This window comes from Sparus aurata, chromosome 11 (assembly GCF_900880675.1).
Source record: "Sparus aurata chromosome 11, fSpaAur1.1, whole genome shotgun sequence".
NCBI classification, from domain to species: Eukaryota; Metazoa; Chordata; class Actinopteri; order Spariformes; family Sparidae; genus Sparus; species Sparus aurata.
Genome location: NC_044197.1, coordinates 1,915,564 through 1,941,257, shown reverse-complemented (window position 1 = coordinate 1,941,257; position 25,694 = coordinate 1,915,564). Strand labels below are relative to the sequence as shown.

The 25,694-nt window shown below is 42.5% G+C and overlaps 1 protein-coding gene across 7 annotated transcripts; it reads left to right on the top strand.

The window, feature by feature from the left end:
* Window positions 1–7,429: 7,429 nt before the first annotated feature.
* Window positions 7,430–25,225, top strand: prrx1b (paired related homeobox 1b). Of its 7 annotated transcripts, none has more exons than XM_030432236.1 (5): window positions 7,430–8,129; window positions 15,067–15,242; window positions 19,355–19,536; window positions 21,866–21,931; window positions 24,274–24,476. In XM_030432236.1, exons 1-5 carry the CDS (start codon window positions 7,883–7,885, stop codon window positions 24,383–24,385), a joined length of 783 nt encoding a protein of 260 aa, XP_030288096.1. In that variant the 5' UTR covers window positions 7,430–7,882; the 3' UTR covers window positions 24,386–24,476. The 7 variants fall into 7 exon arrangements, with proteins under 7 accessions (XP_030288096.1, XP_030288099.1, XP_030288097.1 ...); XM_030432239.1 differs by having other exon boundaries at window positions 21,866–21,978; window positions 24,274–24,332; XM_030432238.1 differs by having other exon boundaries at window positions 7,431–8,129; window positions 21,866–21,978; window positions 24,330–24,457.
* The last annotated feature ends 469 nt before the right edge of the window (window positions 25,226–25,694 follow it).

Sequence of the window (25,694 nt, the reverse complement as noted above, 5' to 3'; positions counted from 1 at the left end):
GAAAGAATAATCTGGTAACTTTTACTTTAATGATACACTGTGCGGATGATCCAGATGTTTTCGGCCTCGTGGATCTTTTTGTTCATCTGGTTCACTTTTGTATTAATTGTTGTTTCTTTGTGTACAGTCACGGTTGCTCTGCAGCTCCCCGCACCAGCATTTTAACTGTAATTTATTTAAAAACCCATTAAACAAAGTTAAAGCAGCAGTCTGTAGAAATGTAAATGAGCAGAGAAGATCTTCATCGGCTGGTTAACAAACTAAACAATCCAATTTTCTTTGTTTTCGTGTCTGAATAAACCGAATGAACAAACTTAAAGGACAAAAACACAGTTTATACTGTTTCACTTTGTTTATATGTGGCGGACCCTGCCACCTCTCAGAGATGTTCCTCTGAGAAAAGCTAGTTTATTCACGTAATGGAACAAAAGTTTATATTATTACCTCATTGATATTGTAATTATTAATATTCAGAGTTTAGATTTGTTCTCAAAACTTAATGGTGCCTCTTCAAGTTTAATTGTTTAATTTTGTGCATTTTGAGTGAAATTAATTTTTGATTTATTTTCAAAACACAGTGAACAAAGTTAAAGATGAATTTGACAAATACATAATTTTTTTCCCGACAGATATCACAATAAGATCACGATAATCATGCGGTGAAAATCTGATATCATGACCGATCTTTAGATGATTTTATTGTGTATTGACACTATAAAAGACTTGCTGACATTTCATGATTTGATCGTACGTTTAATGTAAAGTCTGAATCTGAGGAGCAGCTCCATCTGTCGTCTGCTCTGACTTCACTTCCCTCCTGGTTCAAGTCTTCGGTTGTTTGATTAAAAGCTTAACGTCATGTTTTCACCTCCTTTAATTTCAAAATCTTCCTCCAACATGGTACAGAGACGGATCACACACTCTCACCTGTCCACTCATTAAGATTTACACTCAGAGGGTCGGCAGGTTTCTGTGGGTTCATGTTCAGTCACCACCCACAGTCCAGAACCAGAGCAGAAAAACCTAATTATCCTGCTCGGGCTTTCAGCCCTGACGTGAGTTAAAGTGTGGAGTTTCATGACTCTGTGATTAAGTCCCGTTTCCAACCAATTCACTGAAGCTCTGCATTAATTTATGATCCGTCCTGTTTCTGGTTTGTGCAGTTTAATACAGAATCAGAGCGGCTCGTCCAGATTTATGTGTCAGACTTTATCGAAGTTAAAGGCGAGCCCAGAAGCTGCCTGTCAGACTGTAACTCTGATGAAACACTCACATCGTTTTTTAATCCCTGAAGATAAAACAACAGATTATCAGAGACGTTGTGTGACAGCGACATGTCTGGAGTTCAGCCGGTGAGTCGGACGGTTCACGTTGGTTCTGTTCATCATGTAAACACAAGAACATGATGATAACCTGCTGATTGATTATCAGAAATGATGATGTCAGCTTTTCATTGATAACCTCTGTGTTAATGTCCTCTGCTGTCATTACTGATTGATAAGATGTTTATTAATTTATTTATTACTGAGTGTCACACTGATCAACATTTATTGTTTTTAAATAAACTGACTTGACTTGCTGTTCGTCTCCATTATGAGTTCATGTTTGATTAATTCAATAAAGCCTCAAATGTTTCAGGAGCTTCAACTTGCAATAAGAAAAACTGAATTTACAAATGTATTTCTGAATTAACCGGAGTGTTAATGTGTGGAAGCTCATTTCTGCCAGTTAAAAAAGAAAACTGAGCTTGATGAAAAAGATGATAAGTCATAATTATGAGATAAAAAACAAAAATATGAGACTTTATCCCATAATTATACTTTTACCTCATAATTCTGACCTTCTATCTCATAATTATGACTTTCTATCTCAAAGTTTTGGCTTTTTATCTCCTAAATATGACTTTTTATCCCATAATTATGACTTCTTTTTTTTTTAAATCGAGGCTTTACATAATTATATTCTCTACCAGCAGACACTGGCCTCCATGTTAATGTCTTCATCCCGATGCAGACTCTGTCGCTGCAGAGTCCGTCTCGGCCTCCTCCGCGGACTCGTCCTGCAGGATGGCATTTTTTTCCCCTTCTGACATGTTTGGACGTTTCCATTCGCCACAGACAAACTGGAGCAGGCGGAGCAAACAGGCCACTTTCACATCGAGCTCTGAACAAAGAGCCGAGGCCCCGGAGGAGAAGACTTGGAGTCTGAGACACGGGGAGGCCTTTTTTTTTTCTTTGCTCTTTCTTTTTTTTTTCCCCTAGCTGGCACCGGAATGGACTTGTAGGCAGGAAAAGAGAATCTGGAGGGAAAACTAATGATGAAAAAGTCTACTCTATCCCTGTGCCTTCATTAAATACATGGAAAGAACGAGAGAGGCACATCTGGATTCAATCCGCGTCCCTTTGATGGCATCAAGTGTTCTTTTCCCAGATCAGGGGGCTGGAAGCTACGGGATGTCTATGGCAGCTCGGAGCCCGGAGTCGACTCCTGCCATCTGAGCACATGACCCCCTCCTCCTCCTCCTCCTCTTCCTCCTCCTCCTCCTCCTCCTCCTCGACATCACCTCCACCATCCAGCTCACCTCCCTCCATTCCTTCACTCCTTCACCCCCACCGCTCCTGCAACCCCACTAACCTACAGTTCAGCGGTGGGAAGTAACTCAGTATCAGTCTATAGGTACTTCACTGGGACACTTTCTACTCTTTCTGCACACATTTCTGTTTCTCCTTGCCACAGGAAGCTTTAGATAAAGTCTTCTTCTGACCCCTCGTCACAAGTCACGACCTGTTGGAATGAGCCGATCAACCAATCAGGGCTGTTCCCTCCAGATTCAGGTCTTTTCAAGCCTTTCTATTGACTGTAGAGGTGATAACATGCAGTGTGTCACAAAGATCTGAACAAACATGGTGCGACTGCTCACTGATGTCAGAAATGTGCTGTCCTTCTCATCCTTCTTCACCGACTGATCTGAAAACATAAAAATCAACTTTAATGAACTAATTTTCATTTTCACGCCACAGTGACTGAACACGACCGCTACATTCTCACCTGCTCGGGTCAAACTGAAAGAAACCACGTGAAGTAAAAGTCGGGGGAATTCCTTCGATCCAGACTAAAACTACCTGGGAATCACTCACCTGTGAGCAGTTAACAGCCTGATTTAACTAGAAAGTCTTTAAAGGAACAATGCACCGAAAAATTAGAATTAAGTCATTGCGCTGATATAAAGTGTCGTAGTCCACAGAACAGTTCTGGAGCTTCACAGTGAAACAGAGTTGCAGCATTCTGCTAAACAACTGAAGCAGCTGCAGACTTGATTTAAAAAAAAAAAAAAAAAAAAAAATACTAAATAAAACAGCTGTGTAATGCTCGCAGAGTGTGATCCAAGTCTCCAGAAGACCTGAGATCCCAGACTGATCTGAGAAGAGGTTTATTTACATCCTCGATACGCCATCAAGCTAAAAGCGTCGAGCTTTATATCATCAGGAGGAGAGGAGGACTTTATATCATCAGTAGGAGAGGAGGACTTTATATCATCAGGAGGAGGAGAGGAGGACTTTATATCATCAGGAGGAGGAGAGGAGGACTTTATATCATCAGGAGGAGAGGAGGGACTTTATATCATCAGGAGGAGGAGAGGAGGACTTTATATCATCAGGAGGAGGAGAGGAGGACTTTATATCATCAGGAGGAGGAGAGGAGGACTTTATATCATCAGTAGGAGAGGAGGACTTTATATCATCAGGAGGGAGGAGAGGAGGACTTTATATCATCAGTAGGAGAGGAGGACTTTATATCATCAGGAGGAGGAGAGGAGGACTTTATATCATCAGGAGGAGAGGAGGACTTTATATCATCAGGAGGAGGAGAGGAGGACTTTATATCTTCAGGAGGAGGAGAGGAGGACTTTATATCATCAGGAGGAGGAGAGGAGGACTTTATATCATCAGTAGGAGAGGAGGACTTTATATCATCAGGAGGAGAGGAGGACTTTATATCATCAGGAGGAGAGGAGGACTTTATATCATCAGGAGGAGGAGAGGAGGACTTTATATCATCAGGAGGAGGAGAGGAGGACTTTATATCATCAGGAGGAGAGGAGGACTTTATATCATCAGGAGGAGGAGAGGAGGACTTTATATCATCAGGAGGAGGAGAGGAGGACTTTATATCATCAGGAGGAGGAGAGGAGGACTTTATATCATCAGTAGGAGAGGAGGACTTTATATCATCAGGAGGAGAGGAGGGACTTTATATCATCAGGAGGAGGAGAGGAGGACTTTATATCATCAGGAGGAGGAGAGGAGGACTTTATATCATCAGTAGGAGAGGAGGACTTTATATCATCAGGAGGAGAGGAGGACTTTATATCATCAGGAGGAGGAGAGGAGGACTTTATATCATCAGGAGGAGGAGAGGAGGACTTTATATCATCAGGAGGAGGAGAGGAGGACTTTATATCATCAGGAGGAGGAGAGGAGGACTTTATATCATCAGGAGGAGGAGAGGAGGACTTTATATCATCAGGAGGAGGAGAGGAGGACTTTATATCTTCAGTAGGAGAGGAGGACTTTATATCATCAGGAGGAGGAGAGGAGGACTTTATATCTTCAGGAGGAGGAGAGGAGGACTTTATATCATCAGGAGGAGGAGAGGAGGACTTTATATCATCAGGAGGAGGAGAGGAGGACTTTACATCATCAGGAGGAGAGGAGGACTTTACATCATCAGGAGGAGGAGAGGAGGACTTTATATCATCAGGAGGAGGAGAGGAGGACTTTATATCATCAGGAGGAGAGGAGGACTTTACATCATCAGGAGGAGGAGAGGAGGACTTTATATCATCAGGAGGAGAGGAGGACTTTATATCATCAGGAGGAGGAGAGGAGGACTTATATCATCAGGAGGAGGAGAGGAGGACTTTATATCATCAGGAGGAGAGGAGGACTTTATATCATCAGGAGGAGGAGAGGAGGACTTATATCATCAGGAGGAGGAGAGGAGGACTTTATATCATCAGGAGGAGGAGAGGAGGACTTTATATCATCAGTAGGAGAGGAGGACTTTATATCATCAGGAGGGAGGAGAGGAGGACTTTATATCATCAGTAGGAGAGGAGGACTTTATATCATCAGGAGGAGGAGAGGAGGACTTTATATCATCAGGAGGAGAGGAGGACTTTTATATCATCAGGAGGAGGAGAGGAGGACTTTATATCTTCAGGAGGAGGAGAGGAGGACTTTATATCATCAGGAGGAGGAGAGGAGGACTTTATATCATCAGTAGGAGAGGAGGACTTTATATCATCAGGAGGAGAGGAGGACTTTATATCATCAGGAGGAGAGGAGGACTTTATATCATCAGGAGGAGGAGAGGAGGACTTTATATCATCAGGAGGAGGAGAGGAGGACTTTATATCATCAGGAGGAGAGGAGGACTTTATATCATCAGGAGGAGGAGAGGAGGACTTTATATCATCAGGAGGAGGAGAGGAGGACTTTATATCATCAGGAGGAGGAGAGGAGGACTTTATATCATCAGTAGGAGAGGAGGACTTTATATCATCAGGAGGAGAGGAGGACTTTATATCATCAGGAGGAGGAGAGGAGGACTTTATATCATCAGGAGGAGGAGAGGAGGACTTTATATCATCAGTAGGAGAGGAGGACTTTATATCATATCATCAGGAGGAGAGGAGGACTTTATATCATCAGGAGGAGGAGAGGAGGACTTTATATCATCAGGAGGAGGAGGGAGGACTTTATATCATCAGGAGGAGGAGAGGAGGACTTTATATCATCAGGAGGAGGAGAGGAGGACTTTATATCATCAGGAGGAGGAGAGGAGGACTTTATATCATCAGTAGGAGAGGAGGACTTTATATCATCAGGAGGAGGAGAGGAGGACTTTATATCTTCAGGAGGAGGAGAGGAGGACTTCTATATCATCAGGAGGAGGAGAGGAGGACTTTATATCATCAGGAGGAGGAGAGGAGGACTTTACATCATCAGGAGGAGAGGAGGACTTTACATCATCAGGAGGAGGAGAGGAGGACTTTATATCTCAGGAGGAGGAGAGGAGGACTTTATATCATCAGGAGGAGAGGAGGACTTTATATCATCAGGAGGAGGAGAGGAGGACTTTATATCATCAGGAGGAGAGGAGGACTTTATATCATCAGGAGGAGGAGAGGAGGACTTTATATCATCAGGAGGAGAGAGGAGGACTTTATATCATCAGGAGGAGGAGAGGAGGACTTTATATCATCAGGAGGGAGGAGAGGAGGACTTTATATCATCAGGAGGAGGAGAGGAGGACTTTATATCATCAGGAGGAGGAGAGGAGGACTTTATATCATCAGGAGGAGAGGAGGACTTTATATCATCAGGAGGAGGAGAGGAGGACTTTATATCATCAGGAGGAGGAGAGGAGGACTTTATATCATCAGGAGGAGAGAGGAGGACTTTATATCATCAGGAGGAGGAGAGGAGGACTTTATATCATCATCAGGAGGAGGAGAGGAGGACTTTATATCATCAGGAGGAGGAGAGGAAGACTTTATATCATCAGGAGGAGGAGAGGAGGACTTTATATCATCAGGAGGAGGAGAGGAGGACTTTATATCATCAGGAGGAGGAGAGGAGGACTTTAGAAATCTCTTTAGAAATCCTAAAAACGACGCTCCTTACGTGTGCAGAACTTGCCTTAGAAACATCCTGATTTAAGTTTTCTTCAGTTTCACAGTGATCCAGAGACAGGTGTGTGTACTTTCACAGGTTCACTGCAAACAGGAAGTGCTGACAGCTAATTCGGCAAAGTTTTTATGGAGTTTGTTTGTTTTCTTTCTTGTTTTGTTGATTATGAAAGTTCACCTGACTTTCCATCAGAATGGAGGGAGGAGACAGTGACTGAAGTTTTTAGTTTTTAGAGAGAACTGTTCCTTTAATTCTATCTTGCCCAACCAAACACTAAACTGTCACATGATGATGGTCCTATCTGACGGTGACATTTGGACCAGAACTTCTTCTCTAAATGTCGGTTCCGTGAGAGACGTCACTCTGCTGTGGGCACATCTGTGGACAGACTGACTGGCACGGGTTATGGTTGGGTTTAATTGGTGGCAGACCGCAGGACAGTCAGAGTGGCTTTATCAACACACACACGGGCAGTGATAACACACACACACAGACACACACACACACACACACACACACACACTCATTAAGACGAGGCAGGGTGTCGATGGTGCTGATGGTGTGTTTCTGCTGAAGGGGGGGCAGCTCGTGGTGGGGGCCTGTGAAACGTCAGAAACAACATAAAGGCACTGCCACGTAATTAGAGAGAGAGAGAGAGAGAGAGAGAGAGAGAGAGAGAGAGAGAGAGAGAGACTCGTCCTGCCTCCTCGCGCCTAGCTGCCGCTGAGCAAGCTTTGCGCACACACGGAGCTTTGCGCATCTGGTCGTCATCAGCAGCGGCAGCAGCAGCAGCAGCTCTTCCTGCTCAGATGTGACTCGACCAGAGTGGGAAGAGAGAAGAGAAGCTTCTACTCAGAGGACTTTCTCTGTTCCACTTCTCTGTGTGAAGAAGTTCTCGGGCTGCGGGACGAGCTGAGATCACTCCGGATGGATTGTCTGTAGGAGTTTAACTTTGCTGAAGAGTTTTTGAACCCTCCGCGGCTTCATCTTGGATGTGAACAGACCCGCTCTCTGCGCGGAAGAACCGGGTCTGTCTCCGGCTGGTTTCTGGAGCCTGCGCGCTCCGCTGCACGCACGGATCTTGTTGGCTCGCTTCTATTTCTTCTTCTTCTTCTTCTTCTCCTTCTTCATTTTTCTTCTTCTTCTCAGCGCCGCTCCACTGTTTTCCGCTGTTCCCCACTTGCGTCATGACTTCTAGCTATGCACATGTAATGGACAGGCAAGCCTCGATATCAAACCGCCTGGAGAGTCCGATCACGTCTAACCTGGACAACCTGCAAGCCAAGAAGAACTTCTCGGTCAGCCACCTGTTGGATCTGGAAGAGGCCGGGGAAATGGTCGGCAGCCAGGCGGACGAGAGCGTCGGGGAGGCGGGGAGGAGTATGCTGGAGTCCCCGGGTCTGACCAGCGGGAGCGACACGACCCAGCAGGAGAGTAAGTGAAAAAAAAGGAGCCTGAAGAGAAAAACTGCTTTCAGATCACGTCACCAAAATGTTTAATTCCTCTTTGGTGCGTTTTTTTTTTTTTTTTTTTTTTTAATAGTGCAGATGTGAAAACAAAGCGTTCAAAACAGGCCCGATCTGCGGAAAACACCGCAGAGTTCACGCAAATGTAGTTCTAATGAGCAGCTGAGGACTGAAAGTCATTTGTTTTCATTATGTTCTGGCGTGTGTCCGCCTGCAGAGCGCATGAATGGAGCTCCGCAGCGCGCATGGAAGGAATCCTTTAGTGAGTTTTGGCAATGCATCATCCCTGACGGCCTCCCCCTCAAAACGGCCATTAATTCACCATTAACACTTTGATGTCAGTGAGGTATGGTGATGTTGGTGGACATGGTCAGTGAAGTAACCCTGCGAGTCAAACTCCGGGGTAATAAATCTCTCCTCTCCTCCTGCTGACCAGAACGAGGCCGCTGCTTTTCTTTAAGCTGGTTTTTTTTTTTTGATCGTGCAGGTTTTCATCTTTTTTATTCAAGAGAAAAAAGTTTTCTAACTTCATCTGAAAACACTCTGAGTAAGTGACTTGATGCTTTGACGCGTGTGTGATAGTTTGGTGCTCCACATGTGATTTATTTTATTATTTCATAATCATAAAATACAGTTTTGTTTTTTTCCCCGCGCCGTCACTCGCTCCTCTCCGCCTGTGCGTAAAAGTGTAAGCCGACTTTGGTGAGGTGAGAAGCGGGCGCTGCTCCGCTGAGCTGCCCGCTGACGAGGTCAGAAATGAAAATTTACAACTTTATTGCGTCAAAACGCGCAGTGAGGTTGAGTAAAACTCGGATAAACTCGGTGAAAGCGCAGAAACCCGCAGCTCGCCCTCTTCGGCGCACCGTTGAGAGAGTAAATAAACGCTCCCTCCTTCCTCCTCCTCCTCCTCTTCTCCTGCTCGGAGGCCCATCTGCAGAGGCTGACAGAACCGTTACAGGCTTTAATGAGTGTTATTGTTATTTTTTTTAAAAGGCTAAAAGAAAAAATCGGCTGAGAAATATGCGGGAGGAAGTGGCGAGGTCACGCCGTTAATTCACGCTTATTTTCGGCCTGTCAAACTCTCAGAACGTCGGAGCCTAATCATTTGTCATAATTAGCGCGCGTGTCTTCGCGGCAACAATTACGGAATCAAATAACAGCTCATCGGATCTTTTTTGTGTTGAGAGGAGAGTTTAAATAAAAAAAAAACAGCAGAAGGAAACAATCATTCTGGGGTTGGTTTGATGGGCTGAAACATTAATGGTGGTTTTGTTGTTTTATTATTTAATTCGATTAAAATAGATTTCAGTAGATTAACACAGCATCCTAATCCTGCAAATTACGTTTAATTTTTCCCGATTTTCTCACAGAAACTTGAACGCAACAGTTGATCTGACTCAGCCGAAAACTTTAATCTGCTTCACAAATTATCTTTATTTTTACCCAAACACATTATACAAGTTCTACATCGAGCAAATCAACGTTTCAAGTTAAAATAGTAAAAAACAATCCAAACGTGGTTCCGTTTGTTGTTTTAAGGACTCGGTGAGATCTCTCCTCCTGAATGAGTTGTGGCAGGAGGACTAATTGACTTTCACTGATAGCTGCTAATGAGATCAGTCTGATCACACGTGCTGGCCGCAGCAGCTGCAGCATGATGAAGATGATGATGAAGATGATGATGATGGTGCTGGTGGGAATGGCTTTGATTTGCTGCGTTAAATGTCACCCTGCAGGCGTAATTAAAAGCTTTCCGAGGCCAAAAACCGCCGCGCAGAAACTCGCACGACTATTAAAGGAAAACTCAGTCCGGAAGGTTTTCAGCTCCACTTCGAGAGAAAGAAAAAACATTTAGATTTTATACATTTTTATTTTTGTCCATCATTTCACGACAACAAAATAATTGTGAATGTACTAAAAGCCGTGTCACATTGTCACAGATTTATATTAAATAATAATAATTAAATTAAATTAAACACAGATGAGAACCAGGAGAATATATTTAGTATTTTTTATTTGTCATTTGATCAGATTCACCCAATTTAGCGCGCTTTTTACGCACACGCCCTGCGCGTAAAATCCTCCTTAAGGACTCGTTTTAATACCAAATGAAATTCTCAGTCATCATCATATTTAATTACTTCTCCTCGGACGGACAGACTTCATGTTGTTGTCGCATTTTCTCCGGTCGTAACGTCATCACACGGTGCGGGCAGCACTAATGAAGCGCGTCATGATTCTCTCCAGCGGCTGAGGGGGGAAACTATGCGCGGTCGCTGGTCAGCCATGTGCGGCTGCCGTCAGCGTTTACAGCCGCAGTTTACTGTCAAGAATCCGTCACTTCACTCCGGGTTTTCTCTTTTTTTCTCTGTGCAGCCTGCAGCCTCAGAGCTGCTGCGCTGATTTACAACAGAGTCAGGAGAGGAAACAAGATGGAGGAGAGGCAGGTGAGAGCGTTTTGGCCTCAGCTGGTTCAAATATTTACGCATAAATATTCACATGTGAGTGAGTGAAGGAATATAAAAGCACGTAATCTGTGCGTAAAGTAGATCCTGCGCAGTTTAGCACCTGCAGCAAAAGTAACATGTTCGGAATAATATGTTTATTATATATCTTTCATTAATCTGAGAGTTGGAGTTGGTATTTACGTTGCAGATTGAGATTTTACACTTAAAGCAAGATAATTGTTTGAAATATTGAGTGTTTTAATGGTTTTAATGTGCTGATGTTGGGCCCCGGGGGGTCAGGACCCCCACAGAGGGTCAACAAGATAAACCTGAGAGGTCACACAGTGATTATCTGGATTAGGACGAAGAAAGAAAAATAAATCAGCTTCACCAAACTCTGTTTATTTTCCCCCCTAATCTTTAAATCTGCACATATTTATTGATTTTCAGTTTTGAGTAAAAACACGAAAAGATAAAACTTCTCTGATCTCTCGTGTGGAAACAGAGAAAACTGTTATTGAACGATTAAAACAGAACAAAAATATAATAAATAATAGAATAAAAAAAAGTAAAATGAGCAAAAACATTTTACTTTTATAATCTGAGTGGACCAGCGAGGAGCAAAGACTTATTTTATTATTTCAACTTATCTTCATTATCAAACACATTAAAAAAGATACAAATCTAAAAGTATAAAGATATTTAAAACAAAACCAATCATGTGAACAGAGTAATTGGTTTAAGATCATTTAGGTCATTTAAAACTCTTCATTGCATAAAAACATTCAGAGCTGCAGCATCGATAATTCAACAGGCGACAGAAACGCAGACGAGTGTTTTTAAAAATTGATTGAACCTTCAGATAAACGTCGGCTATAAAAGGTGAATAAACACAAAGAGCTCCTGAGATAAATGTGACCGGACACGATCGATTAAATTCACACATAAGAATCAGAAATGAGTCTTTTCTTTGTTTCTGAGTTTTCTCATAATTTTGCTTTTTGTTTTTTTTTCTGGTAAAACACAGAAAATATTTATGAGGCCTGAAAAAATCCTGCGAGATGAGAAAGTGTGTTCAAAGTGCTCAGTGTGTGTCAGGAGGTTTATATTAATCAGCTGCTCTTCAGTCGTTTTAAAGCAGAGTTTACATTTAGTTTACTTTTAGTTTACATTTAGTTTACATTTAGTTTATCCTCTGCTGCCTCCTGATTGGCTGAGCGTGCTGGTGGGGAGATGGGGGGGTTTAATTAGTCAACATGGTGACAACAAAACAAACTCGGGCTCGGTGTCGACACACTGCGGCATCTGCTGCAGGACAGAGTGTGTGATGCTCAGCGACGACGTGTGTGTGTGTGTGTGTGTGTGTGTGTGTGTGTGTGTGTGTGTGTGTGTGTGTGTGTGTGTGTGTGGAAAGAGTAGCAGTAGTTAACATTCACAATTCTGCATTAAGATGTTAGCAGTTACGTCATTTCTTTAAAAAATGTATTTTTACCGTATGTGTTAGCTTTAAAATGTACTTTAAAAGTTTTTTCTAACGGTCTCATGGACGTAAAAAACTTTTTGGTGTGTGTCAGTTTTTCAGCTTTTTAGATGGAACACCTTCTTCTGCAGGTTGAGACGGTGTTAAACTTTTTAGATTTGGATATTTTAGATTTACTGAGTGAAGACGACCATGAGATGCAGCTGAAAGCTCAGAAAAGTCATCGTGTCGTTGAGGTGTTTTTTAAAAAAAGAAATCCTCCTTCATTTTATTTTATTTTATTCCATTTTACAGAAGTAAAAGTGGTGAAAAGTCAAAAAAATAAAAACAGGTAAACTCAAAATGCTTTGAATATTTCCTGAAGTAAAACAGCAGCAGAAGAATCTGACTCTGAATAATTTACATTCATATCCGACTTTCCTGCATCAGCTGAAATAAACTCTGCATTAATGTTTTTTAAAAATACCCCAAAACAAAATAAATCAACGTGAGCAACAAATAACAGCCTCAGATAAACTCGTTACGATCTGTAGTCACTTCAGTTTATCGCCGAGAGACATCGAGACAGTTTGAGACCTGAAAAATACAAAAACAAAGTGAAATAACAAAACAGATAAAACAGTAAAAATGTATATGTATGTATGAAAAGTTCAAGTGATCGTTGTTCATTAAGTCATGTGTCAGAGCACACAGTCGTCAGAGGAAGTGATGCACAGGAACATCGATAATTCTCATTATTGACCAACTTCATTCCATAAATCATCGAAAAGAATCATCATCCGGTTTTTATCAGACTACTAATGACCACTAATGAAACTTCTGTCAAATTCAGAGCTATAAAGATAAATAAATAATTTAAAATTGTTAGCAGGACAAAATGTTCCGCAAACGACCGACAGCATTGTTTCTTGCGTGTGTGTGAACGTGATTCTGGACGATCTGACAACAGGCGGATTTATTTTAACGCAAAATCCAAAATCTGCAAAGTAACTTAATACTCCAGCTGCTCTTCCTGCGTGTGTGTGTGTAATTACGCAGATGATCACAGCTGTTTTGTCGATGTGTAAGTGTTATTTTGTGGTCTTGTCGCGGCTCCGGCTCTGACTGAGCCTGACGGTGGAGCAGAAGGTGTCTGTGATCAACTCGCATCATGTGATTATCTTCACCATGAACGCTGTTGTTTCCTCTGCAGTCCTGTTTGTTTGTCTCTACATCTGTCTGTCTGCTAGATAATTAGTCTCCGGGCCGGTGAAACAAGTGATTTACTCTCGGCTCAGATCCAAGGAGTTCCTTAAAGGATCAGTTCACCTAAATTACAAAAAGGAAAAAACATGAAGTTCTCGCTCGTGTTCGCTGGATGCTTTTGGTTTTATGTGTGCAAGTCGAGAGATAAATGTAGTTTAGTTTGTGGTGCTCACAACTTTTCCAGAGAAAATATTATTGTCACGGGAGAATTATTATAATGTGACACACACACACACACACACACACACACACACACACACACACACACACACACACACACACACAGTTGGCACTCTTGTTATTGGCTCGTTTGACCAGACAGGAAGTGTGTGTAGACAGAGAGAGGGATGAGATGCAGCAGAGGTTCTGGCCCGGTTGGACCCGGTGACGTTGAGGTTCACCTGCTGGTGTTTGAGCCGCGGTGACACGGCTCGGCTCTCGGTGCGTCTCGCTGCAGATTCCCGTCCGGCAGCAGGTTAAACATTCAGCCTGGTGCAGACGGCCGTGCGGTCCTGGTAGTTATTGTCATCAGATTATCAGGATTCAGATGCAACGTGATGAACATGTGCTGCTAAACTAAAACTCCGTGTTCAAAATGTTACCTGTGCGTCTGAAAGCTGCAGGTCAGGTTGGCTGTGAGTCCTCCATCAACACCTGAACCTCAAACTGCTCCGATGTGTGAGCATGTTTGGGAATAAAGCTTCAAATTCACGTCATATAATGAATATTTTGAAGACATTTATCCTCATAGTTTAAATAACAACAATACCACTACGACACTACGTTGTCACTTTGCATCTCCACAGATCAGTGTTGTGAAAAGACATCGTGCTGTTTGCTGCAGACGAGTGTAAATATAATATAATATAGTGCTGACATTTTGAAGTTTTTATAATAACCAGAGTAAAGAGAAGAGATGAGCAGTGTTGGAGTAAGTGTGGAGATGTTTCACTTCAGTAAACGTTCTCAGTCACAGATAAAAGTGTTTATCGACGACGACGACGTAAAGAATCAAACGTAAACTCTAATTTAGCAAATCAGCCTCATTGAGAGTTAAATTTATCAGGTGAATATTGTCACATTTTATGTTGTTATGGTGGAAATAATTTTTCTGTAGTTTAATTTATTTCATGATCTGATCATTTTATAAACTCTCGATCTGAAAAGTAGCTGTGAAATAAAAAACGTACAAGATTTCCTCCTGAAATGTGGCGGAGAAAAAGTGTAAAGTAGCAGAAAACTTAAGTACAGCTGAGTTCATTGATACTTGAATAAAATTTAAGATATCGTGTTAAAATATACTTAAATATCAAAAGTACGAATTAAAGTAAATAATATGTGTGTTTACATGAATGCACTGTATAATACGGGTCGACTGAACTGATATTCAGCATTTTTCTGATTATTGGAATCTGTTTTTTTTATCTAAATATCAATAAAGTTCAATTAATTTAAAAGTGTGCTACTTTGGCAGATTGTCGTAGAGTAAAAAGTCCAATATTTGCCTTCAAAATGTGGTTGGAGTGGAAGAATAAAATGGAAGAGTCCCTCAGATTTGTACACGGTGCCGTGATTCGGATCCTTGAATATTAAGTTCTTATAAGTTCTGTGATTTTATAACTTTCTGATTGGAGTCTGAGGAGCTGCATCTTCTCTGCCGCTGCAAACTAAAATGTTCTGTGTTGCCATAAAGTTTTTGTGACATCGCCTCCTTCTTCTTCTTCTGCCTGCAGACGAGCAGATGAACACGGAGGAGAAGAAGAAGAGGAAGCAGCGCAGGAACCGGACCACCTTCAACAGCAGCCAGCTGCAGGCTCTGGAGAGAGTGTTCGAGAGGACGCACTACCCCGACGCCTTCGTCAGGGAGGACCTGGCCCGCCGGGTCAACCTCACCGAGGCCAGAGTCCAGGTAGTCTTTTACTCTGATATACATCCTCTTTCCTTACAAAATAAAAGCCTGATTCCGTTGAAGTTTGAAGGTTTTCTTCCGTCTGCAGTGACTTAGCTATAAAAGTCCTCAGAGTGCAAAATATAAGAAGAGTTCTGTGGGGATCAAACTGTAAAGCACACATGAACAGATTGTTTTAAACCCACAGAAAAGGTTCTGGTGGCTCTGTTGGACCTGCTGAGGAGCTAAAATTATAAATATGAACAGATTTATGATGTGTTTTGTGTTGCAGCAGAAACAACATGGTGCCCAGCGTCCTCACATCATCTGTTAGCTCTTACAGGTTTACTCGGTGGCTGGTAGTTATCAGGACCTATTAACGTGTTTGGATTTCACATTACGGGCTCTCAAAGGAGCTGATAAGAACTTGTCAGCGACTTGCATCCCGCTAACACGCTCTCTTAGATTCAATAATGGCTGATGGTTTAGAGTCTGCGAGCAGTTTTGGGCCGTGTGTTATCAGAAAAGTGGATGTAATGACGTCTAATTTCCCTCCGAGGTTTACAGATCAGTGATAAACGACAAATGTGTTCAGCACGTGAAGGCTGCAGCAGAACGGGAGCTAAAAACTCTGCCTGTAATTGGCCAAATGAGCGATGTCACACTCTCAAATGTAGCCGAATAAAGGAGCTAGAGGAGGGATTTGATATTTTAAAGGAGCAGTTCACCCCAGGATAAAAATTCAGTCTTTATTTTTGTCTTCGTACCGCTTGTCTGCTGTGATCCAACTCTCCTGAAGCCCTGAGATCACACACTGATCTGAGGAGATGTTATTCACACCCTCCACATGCGGTCGAGTTCATTCATGCTAACGCTATATGCTACAGTGAAGATTTAAGATTAAAAAAGTGTGTAAACAACTTCTTTTCAAATCAGTTTGGATTGAGCAGACGAGCTGCGTGGAGACATCTGATGTTTCTTTGGTTGTTTCTCTGTTTTAAATCAAGACTGACTTTATATCATCAGGAGGAGGAGAGGAGGACTGGATATTACTTTTTGGGTGAACTGTTCCTTTAAATGCAACTGGAATAATTAGTTAATTTGTGGACCTTGTGCCTCCTGTGGTCGCTGTAGGTTGTGGGTTGGATTCAGGAGTGAGGGAGGGGACACAGTGAAGTTAATTTAGTTCCTTTCAGACTCAGTTAAGAACATTTTCACATCTCTAATTACAAAACATATAATCTGCAGTTGAATCTTGAGTTTGAGTCTCAAACTTCGCCTATGTTGCTTCATCTTAAATCAATGTTTCCTTTAGTTTCATCATTAAAAGCTGTCTGCTGGCTCGGCGGCTTCTTCTTCTTCTTCCTCTCTCGTTGTCTCCACATCGTCTTTTTCCATCTCATTGGTGAACCGAGCCTCGACCGCTCTGGTACAGAAATCTGATTTAATGATCCGCAAATTTGATTTGGTTTTTTGACATCGGCTGCTCTTCCTGATGAGTCCCTCCACATTTATCCGGGCTGGGAATAAGGAAATGCATTCTCTCGTGCATCCTGAGCGGCCGGGGAGGAATTCGGGGTTTTGGTCAACAAATCTGTGATCAGTAGACGACATGTTCCCCTCTGAGAAATCTCTCAAATAACAAAATAAATTCTCCCCAAAAACATTAAAAACGAGACACAGGGTGTCGCCTGCTCTCTCTCAGTGGGGCTTCACTTCTTGACCTTCACGTTAAACGCTCCAAATTTCTATTTCTAACTTTAAAATGGAAACAGACGACTTTACAACCCCCGTCTCCTCTTTGTGTTGCAAACAAGGCGTTAGCATCATGGCTACCGCTAGCAGCCCGGCTGCTGTCCAGAGCAGAAGACGATAGTACGAATCGCAGTTTGATCCAGAAACTCTGATCTCATGTCAGTGAGAAGTCGGAGTCAAACAGCCGGTTGTATTGATAAGTCGGCAGGTTTTGTAGAGAGAACGATGGTTTGAACTGTCTGAAAGTGCCGAGAGGACGAAGAGATCAGCGTCTCCGTCCAGTGAACGTCCGTCTCTTCACTCTTGTTTCACCTCACCTTCTTTCTCTGTGTTCCCTGTAAACAGTGACCGGGGAAACAATGCCTCAAACTGTTTTGGTTGAGTAATGGCAGGCGTGCTTCCTTCACGCTGTCATTCGACCTTCTTTTATTTTTATTTTTTGGGAAGAATTCAGCCTGATTTCATTACTGGTGTTATTTTCCTACATTATTTACTCTGTGACAAGAGTATTTACTTCAGACTGAGAAGTTAAAGCAGACAAAAACTTTTCTTTTGCTTGATTAAAGAAAAAAAGAAAACGTCAGATGACTTACGTGAGGTCAAACTGCTCGCCGCTCTGCTCTACACATGGCTGCTGAAGACTCGGCTCCACCCCTTCATCTTCTGATTAATCAGCCTAAACAAAAAAAGTGTCATCAGCGTAATTAATCAGCACGTTGTGATCAATCGCAAATTCAAACCTGTTGAATATATTTGTTCCCAGAGTGTTTCCTGAGTTGTGTCCGCCTCCTCCAATCAGATCGGTCGGGTAAATCCTGTGACAGAAATTTCGCGTTTCGAGCTGCAGCTGCGAAACTGTAGAAGAAGAAAAGTGGGATCTCGATGTCACGTCACGTGTGTCTCACATGGAAAGTCACGCCCTGGTTCAACTGATAAAACGCTGGAATGTCGGAGCAGTTATTCTCTCAGGCGTTACGTTTAGCGATCATGAATAAAACATGTTCGACTGGATAGAGTATTCACTGTATTTCCTGCAGATGTATATGAATATGTTCCTGTAATTGCCCGCGCTCCCTGAACGCAGCAGTGAGAGTATTTGTTCTGTGGGCAGAGCGAGTGGGAAAGAGGAAATGGTGATGTTGGAGGGAGCGAAGCAGCACATCTGTGATTAATGTGGAGCAGAGAGCGATGCAGAAAATCCTTTGATAAAAGAGACTTGGGGCTCATTCCTGAGGCTGTGCGTCAGCGGACAGCGAGCCCCTGCGAGCGCCCACGGCTTCTAATAATGGATTTTATTTCACAGCGAGGAACAACGTTAGCGCCCCCCCCCCCCAATCACCAGAACCCTCCCGGCCCGAGACACATCATCATGTGTTTATCAGGAAGAGGAGGGTGATGATGGTGACATGTGGATGAAGGATGTGTGCGTGCTGGAGAGAACACGACAGTTTTTAACTCCGAGATTCAGCCTCCGTTTGTTTGATCTGTTCTGAGGAGGTTTTAGATTTTTACGGCCTCTGTTTCCTTTTATTTAACTTCACATAGTGCAGAGAAACACAGCCGGAGAACAACAAGGAATTTAGACTTTTAGTGAAGAAAAAAACAAGTTACAGATCACGGATGTTGATTTTCACTTTTAACGTAATTCAATGCGTGTTTGTGAGTGTGTGTTATGATAGTTAGTTTAGTATTCAGTACTTTAGGTTATTATATGTGTGTATTCTGCTGACAAGAAAAGGCAAAGCTTTAATAATTTCCTCCACCGAGGAGGTTTGTTGGTTGGTTTTTCAGCAGGATGACACAAAAACAGCTGAGCAGGTTTTGGATCCAGGATGTTTTCAGTAATTTCAGAACGCATGGATCTTGAAGGAAAGGTGTTATATTTAGGTGGCTGGTGTCTGTGAGTGCCATTCTGGATATATTTTGATTATTGTGATTGTTAAACAAAACCAAATCAAGACAGAATGGGTCGATGCAGATGAGAACTATTCAAGAAGAACCCAAAACCTGATCCGACTTAGTGTTAGGAGGAAAATGATCCGGTTCATAAGTCTTTTATTGAGTGTGTTTATCGCACATTGAAAACAAAAAGTCTCTTGAATTCCTCAAATTTCTGGTAATCTGGGTCAACAAATATCCAACCAACAAACAGAGGAGCAGCACCATAAAGCTCTCAGCAGTGATGAAGACTGTGAGCTGTGGTTAAAAGTTGTTGGACCTTTGAGTTCCAGCACCAACCCGGGATATTAACTCCTGATTGTTTTCGTATCTTTGATACTTTCAAGGCTTCTGTAAAAACTTTGTAAAGACTAAAAAACTCCCAAACAAGCAGCTTTAAACACAGAGACATTCATCGTGTTGTTCTCTTTGTATTCCAGGTTTGGTTTCAGAACAGGAGAGCGAAGTTTCGCAGGAACGAGCGCGCCATGCTGGCCAGCAAAAACGCCTCGCTCCTCAAGTCGTACTCGGGAGACGTGACGGCGGTGGAGCAGCCGATCGTACCGCGCCCGGCACCGCGCCCGAACGACTACCTGTCCTGGGGCAGCGCCGCCCCCTACAGGTAAAGACTGCTCTGCTCTCTCACCCAGTAAGCCGACATTTACACTTCAGCACCCTGTTCACACACTGCACGGCGTCTGTACTAACATGTCTGCTAACACGGAGGAGGAGGAGGAGGAAGTGCAGCTACTGAAGTCTAAAAGAAAAAGTGATGAAGGTGGTCTGTGATATAAAAAGATAAAAACTACCATCTGACAAAAGGGTTAAAAAGCGTTCTCGAGGTCGCTGCTTCAGACTGTGATTCTTAAAAACACAGACAAAACAGCTGAGTGAGGAAGAAGAAGCCCGCTGGCGCCGCCGCTCGTCTCCAACATGCGTTGTCAATTTCAGTCAAGAATTCGGAGGATGTTTCATAACTGACCCGTCTTCAGAGATCAGCAGTAAAAGTCAAGTGTTAGTGTGAAAGTTGGGGGATTTTTATGCTTTTACTTCAGTTGAAATTGGAAGGAATGACGGACTGACACCTGGAGAAACGGAGGGAAGAAATAAAGGAATGAAAGAAAACAGTAGCAAAGAAACAAGACCAACGAACAAACGGAAGGAAACAAGGAAATAATGATAAATAAATGTATCTCACATTGGATGTAAAACCAGTTAAATGTATTGTAGTATTATATAAACCCATTATTCTAAATACTACAGTGCTGCTGCAGTAAACTAAACTTCAGTCCTGACTTCTTCTTCTTCTTCTTCTCTGCTTTCTTTTCTTCTCTCGGCTGCAGAACGTAGAATTACACAAACTGTCTCCAGTTGAAAAAGCTCAAGCTGATACCACAATAACCACACGTTAACACCACCGTGACACACACACACACACACACACACACACACACACACACACTCTGACCCCGGCGCTGCCTGCTGTTATTGTTTCATTTCCTCGTCCTGCTCTACCTGCACATACTCCTCATACTTCATCTCCTCTGATCCACCTGGACTCAAACCCGGCGAGCTGCGTCTCAGCGCAACATTTAATGTCCGCCTGTTTTATTCAGTCCAACTTAACTCGCATGAGTCCGTCTCTCAATAGCGTCCCACTTCCTGTCTCAGCTCCGAGCCCGTTGGCTCCGACCGAAGACCTTCAGAAAACACCTCACAGATTCACAGATTCACAGATTCACGTTCTGTTCAGGTTGTTTTCCTGAAACAGCTGCTCACTGTCGTTAAACAAACAGGGAGAAGTAGTTTGTCTGCTGGGGACTATTATCAGTGGCAGATTAAAGGGAACACTTCACCCAAAAATGAAGATTTAATCTCGTAGTCCACAGAACAGTTCTGGAGCTTCACAGTAAAACAGAGCTGCAGCAGAAACAACAGAAGCAGCTGGAGACTTGATTTAAAACAGAGAAACAACCAAAAAGATATTCAATGTCTCCGTACAGCTCGTCTGCTGTGTTCGATCTGCAGAAGACTTCACTGCAGCTGCTAAGCTAACAGCGTTGCAGAGGGTGTAAATAACATCTTTTAAAATCAGTTTGGGATCTCTGGGCTTCTGCTTATAGAAGCCAATGGATCCATTTTATGTTTCTCTGTTTTAAATCAAGTCTCCAGCTGCTTCAGTTGTTCAGCAGAATGCTGCAACTCTGTTCTACTGTGAAGCTCCAGATCTGTTTTCTACTTTCTGTCGGAGATGAGACTGAATTTTTGCATTTTTGGGTTCCTGTTATCCACATTTGGTGCTCTCGTGAGTATCTGTGGTAATGAAAGAACATGGGTGTGGCCGAGGAAGAGGATAAATCACACGCCGTGTCCTGAGATACATTCACTGTCTGTTTCTAATCATAAAACACTTTAAAGTTTAGAATTCTTCCTGCATGGCTGTGAGGAAGCGTTCAGACGGCTCGTGGACGCTGTGTGTCTCCTCTCTTCTGTCCCGTCCTGCACGTTTTCTAACTCCAAACCAGTTGTGTTGAATCAAAACAGCCGTCTCGTCTCGCCTCGCTCTCACCGCTCCCCTCTGTCAGGGAGCGCGAGGGGAGGGGCGGGGCCAGATCCCACGCCCCTCCTGACGAGGTGATAATGTGAAAACAAAGCGTATTAAATCCACCGTTGACCCCCGCGACCCCTCTGTGCTACACTACACCAGATAATGAACGCTACACAGAGGGACAGAGCTCTTCTGGGCAACATTTTTTGTGACTCTGGTTACATTGGTCATGATTTACAGTAATCCTCCGTTATGAAAGTCGGTATAAAATGTCAGACCCTGCGGCCGCGGCTCGAGCTCACTGAGAGCTTGTTGGCCGGACGCAGAGCGGCGAGGGAAATCTGTTGTGAAACAGGAATAATGCTAATGTGGTGCTAACGTTTGACTGTATATTATCCTAAAGCTGGTACCCGATGCCGGAGGGGGGGCCAGTGCGAGTGCCACAGAAAATGCTGCCCTCAGAGAACAAGTACGCCTTCACTTTACTACAATGAGTTCTGTTCATGTTAAAGAAAAGTGAGATACACTCCATTTACATGTCTTATTGTTTGTTTGTTTCACTGTCAAGTTGTTTCCTGATTGTATTTCTTTAATTCTATTGAACCTTTTTAATGTGTTTGTGTAGATTTTCCTGTTTAATTAAATACATTAAGTTTTCTTGTTGTCTTTAAAGAATCAAACCAGCTTTTTTTTTCTTTTTGCACATTTTAACTTGTCGTCTTTTCCTGCAGATTGATGACTTTATGTAGATACTGCTGTTTGAAACACGCTAGAGATGAAGCGTTCATCCCGTCTGCTTTTATTTTTAAAGTCATGTTGTTGTCGTCGTGTCGTAATGCAGCGCAGACGTCTGAAATCCATCTGCACAAACACATTGTGCAGCACGTTAAATACACAACAGTTGGTCTGACGTCAGAAAAACAACCAAAGATAGAAAAGCAGAAAAATATTAAAAATCTAATTTTGAATGTTAATAATAATTTATCTTGTTTTTTTTATCTTACACTTTGAAAAAAATTACGACAGCTTTTTTCCTCAGTCTTTTATTTTGAAAGCGTGCATCAACGCTTTAAAAAGTGATTCAGGATTTTTTCTTAAATCCTTTAATTCTCAGAAAATCTGACAAAACAATGGATTCCAACTGAATAAGAAGACTATTTAAAAAAAAATTATATTTCAAATGTAGAAGTAAGTAATTAACTATTTAACACCTTATTTATTTGAAAAGTATTTTTCTAACCTTTCTGGTTTTCTAAGAATTAAAGGATCTGACAGTTATTCCAGAGGAACGCGGAGCAGCTCGCTGTCCCGCCGCTATTTTGTATTTATGAAGCGATATATCTCAAAATGACAAAGACATACAAAGACAATAATCAGATGGAATTGCGGACATAGTTTTACAGATCCACCTGGTGATGGAGACGTGGTGCTCTGATTCAAATTCAAAGTGATAAAAAACAGTTGAAAACAAGAGAAGAAAGTTTTCTTTTAGATTTTGAGTGCAGATTTGTTACCGTGTTACTGCAGCCGGCTCCTCGGGAGGTTTAAAGATGAGTGTTGAAAGCATAAATACAAACAAACTGAATGAAGGTACGAAGAGAAAACATGTAGATGTCCAGTCTTTAGGAACGAGTGTGGAGATCACTTTGACAACAACAAAAGCAGACGAGCTGTCACCAAGACAAAAAGCTAATTTTTAGCCTTCGCTAAATCGACTCCTGGCATGAACCGGAAAACAAAGGCGACACAGATTTATGGCATTTTGGTTCAAATAAACAAACAAAACAATAAATCATGTAGAAACAGAGAGAGAGAAAGAGAAAGAGAGAGAGAGAGAGATCTGTCCTCAGTGAGAGGAGGTGAAAACACATTTTAGTTTAAATACAATCGCACAGAAAAAGAGTAAAAATAGGCTCAAAATAACAAGAATATAAGAATTCCTGATCCTGAAAATAGGCTGAAAAGAAACCGATGTACGATGATGAAAATGATCTCCGTGACAGTGAAGGTCGGCGGATCAGTCGGCGGCTTCATCACACTCCACCTGTTGATGAAGACCATGAGGCGTAGCAGAAAGCTCAGTGGTGATTATCAGATAAGTCAGGTTGGTGTTCACCTTCTCTAAACACTCACATAAAATCTATTTCAAGGTAAATTATTCCGCTTATACAGGCAGTTAAATGTCAAACCTGCTCTCCAGTCTAAAAATATGTTGTTTTTTCTTCTCCAACACATCTGGTGACCTCTGGACGTTTAACTCACGACCCCCCCGAGATGAGAACCAATGAATTAGAGCAACAACAACAACAAAAAAACTCTGCTCGTCATCTGCCATTTGTTTTAAACTTCTGGTTTAATTTCTTAGCCACTAATTCCAAAGAAAAAGGAAAAAAACATCAAGAGAGGCAGTAAAACAAATCCAGGATAAGAGAGACGGAGCGGGACGCTTTACAACTGCAGATGGTTTAAGGAACAAAAACTACAATCTGGTGACGACCCGGTTGCTCGTTAATCGCCGCCTGAGATGGGAGAGGAAGAATCTGTGGAGGAGTTTGATGGGAAACAAGATGAAACAGACGTGTTCCTCCAAACTGTTTGTTGGTTAAGAGCCGAGTTAATCTGGGAGGTTATCTCTCATTACTGTAGGCTTTTACTGCGAGAGGCGTTCACTTACTGTGACGTACAGTGAAGTTAAAATGTGCAAAAACTCTGGTTAAGGGATTATTTTGGGGGGGTTGTAAACGTCTTAACGTCAGATTTACATGAAATCTTTTGAGCTGATCATGTGACACCTCTTTCATATTTCCACAGCTGTGTCATGTCAGCCTCAGGTGATGTAACCATTCTCCCCTCCTCTTGTCTCTCAGCGCCATGGCCACCTACCCGCCCACCTGCTCCAACACCAACACGTCCCAGGGAATGAACATGGCCAACAGCATCGCCAACCTGCGGCTCAAAGCCAAGGAGTACAGCTTGAACCAGGTGCCCACGGTCAACTGAGAGGAGGGGGAGAGGCTGGGGGGGGGAGGCGCGGGAGGGGAGGGGACCCTCTCTGCCGTCGGACCCCTGCAGACGGGACACCGTCTCTGGGATGAGAACCACCTCAACACACCCACGGAGCCTCGATCGCTTTTACACCTATATGCAAAAATGTTGGACAGCGAGTGATGCAGGATTTTCCCCCCAAGCCGCCTTCTATTTTTTTTTATTTTGATTTTTTTTTCACTTCCTCCTGAGCATCACTGAACTCTCGTTTGTACAAAAAAAAGACATCTTTGCTGGATGCTGTAGCCGAATATCTGCGTAGTTTTTACATGTGTGATTGTGACTGAAGCGGAGGGCGAGTTTTTCATTTTTTGTTGTTATCCAATCAGCGAGCTCGTTCTCGACGGAGACGCGTGGACGGACTACGTGGACTTCTCTTCCTCCCTTCAGCTGTGGGATAAAATCACACACCAAGTTCGGGATTTTTCTTTTTTTTTCTGTTAGAATCAACAACAAACTGACACAGACTTCTGACATTTATGCATTTTTTTTTTTTAAAGAAAAGTTAGTTTTGTTTTTCCACATTTCTTTCCATTTTATACCACTGACCAGCAAACATTTTCAACGCATTTTGATTCTCATGTAATAGTCCAATATAAAGGAGAGGCTAATTGTATTTCTGAATCCAAAACCAGTAGATTCTCTTAATTTCCTATGATATACTTTATTTGTAACAGAATGAAAACTTGTATATTAATAAAAATGCATTTCAAGCAATGCAAAGTGTCCAATTCAACAGATCTCATAAAGGAGGGAAAATATTAATCCCTCCCCCGTTTTTTGGAAACACTGAGTGAATCTTTATGGTTAGAAGGTTTTTAAATCAACGTAATAGAAATATTTGATTGCTGCAGCGCAGTCACACTATAAGAAATAAGCATGTTTATAGTTGAGAGCATTTGGACCTCGTGCTCGGCCCATAAAAGGGAGATTTACAACTCGAGAACAGATTCTCTTTCACTGAAACCTCAAGCTGTTCCTGCTTTGTGTGTTTTCTTTTTTCCTGATTACCACAACCTGAAATTTCCATCTTAAAAACAGGATATTTATGAGCAGGGAAATCCTCTCTTTAATATGGAGGGCCCCCGGGCCTCGTTTTAACTCCGCGGCTGTCACACAAGGTGTTTCTTCTCTTTGGCCCCTCGTAACCTCCGTCGTCAACAAGCACATGTCGACACTCGTCCTCG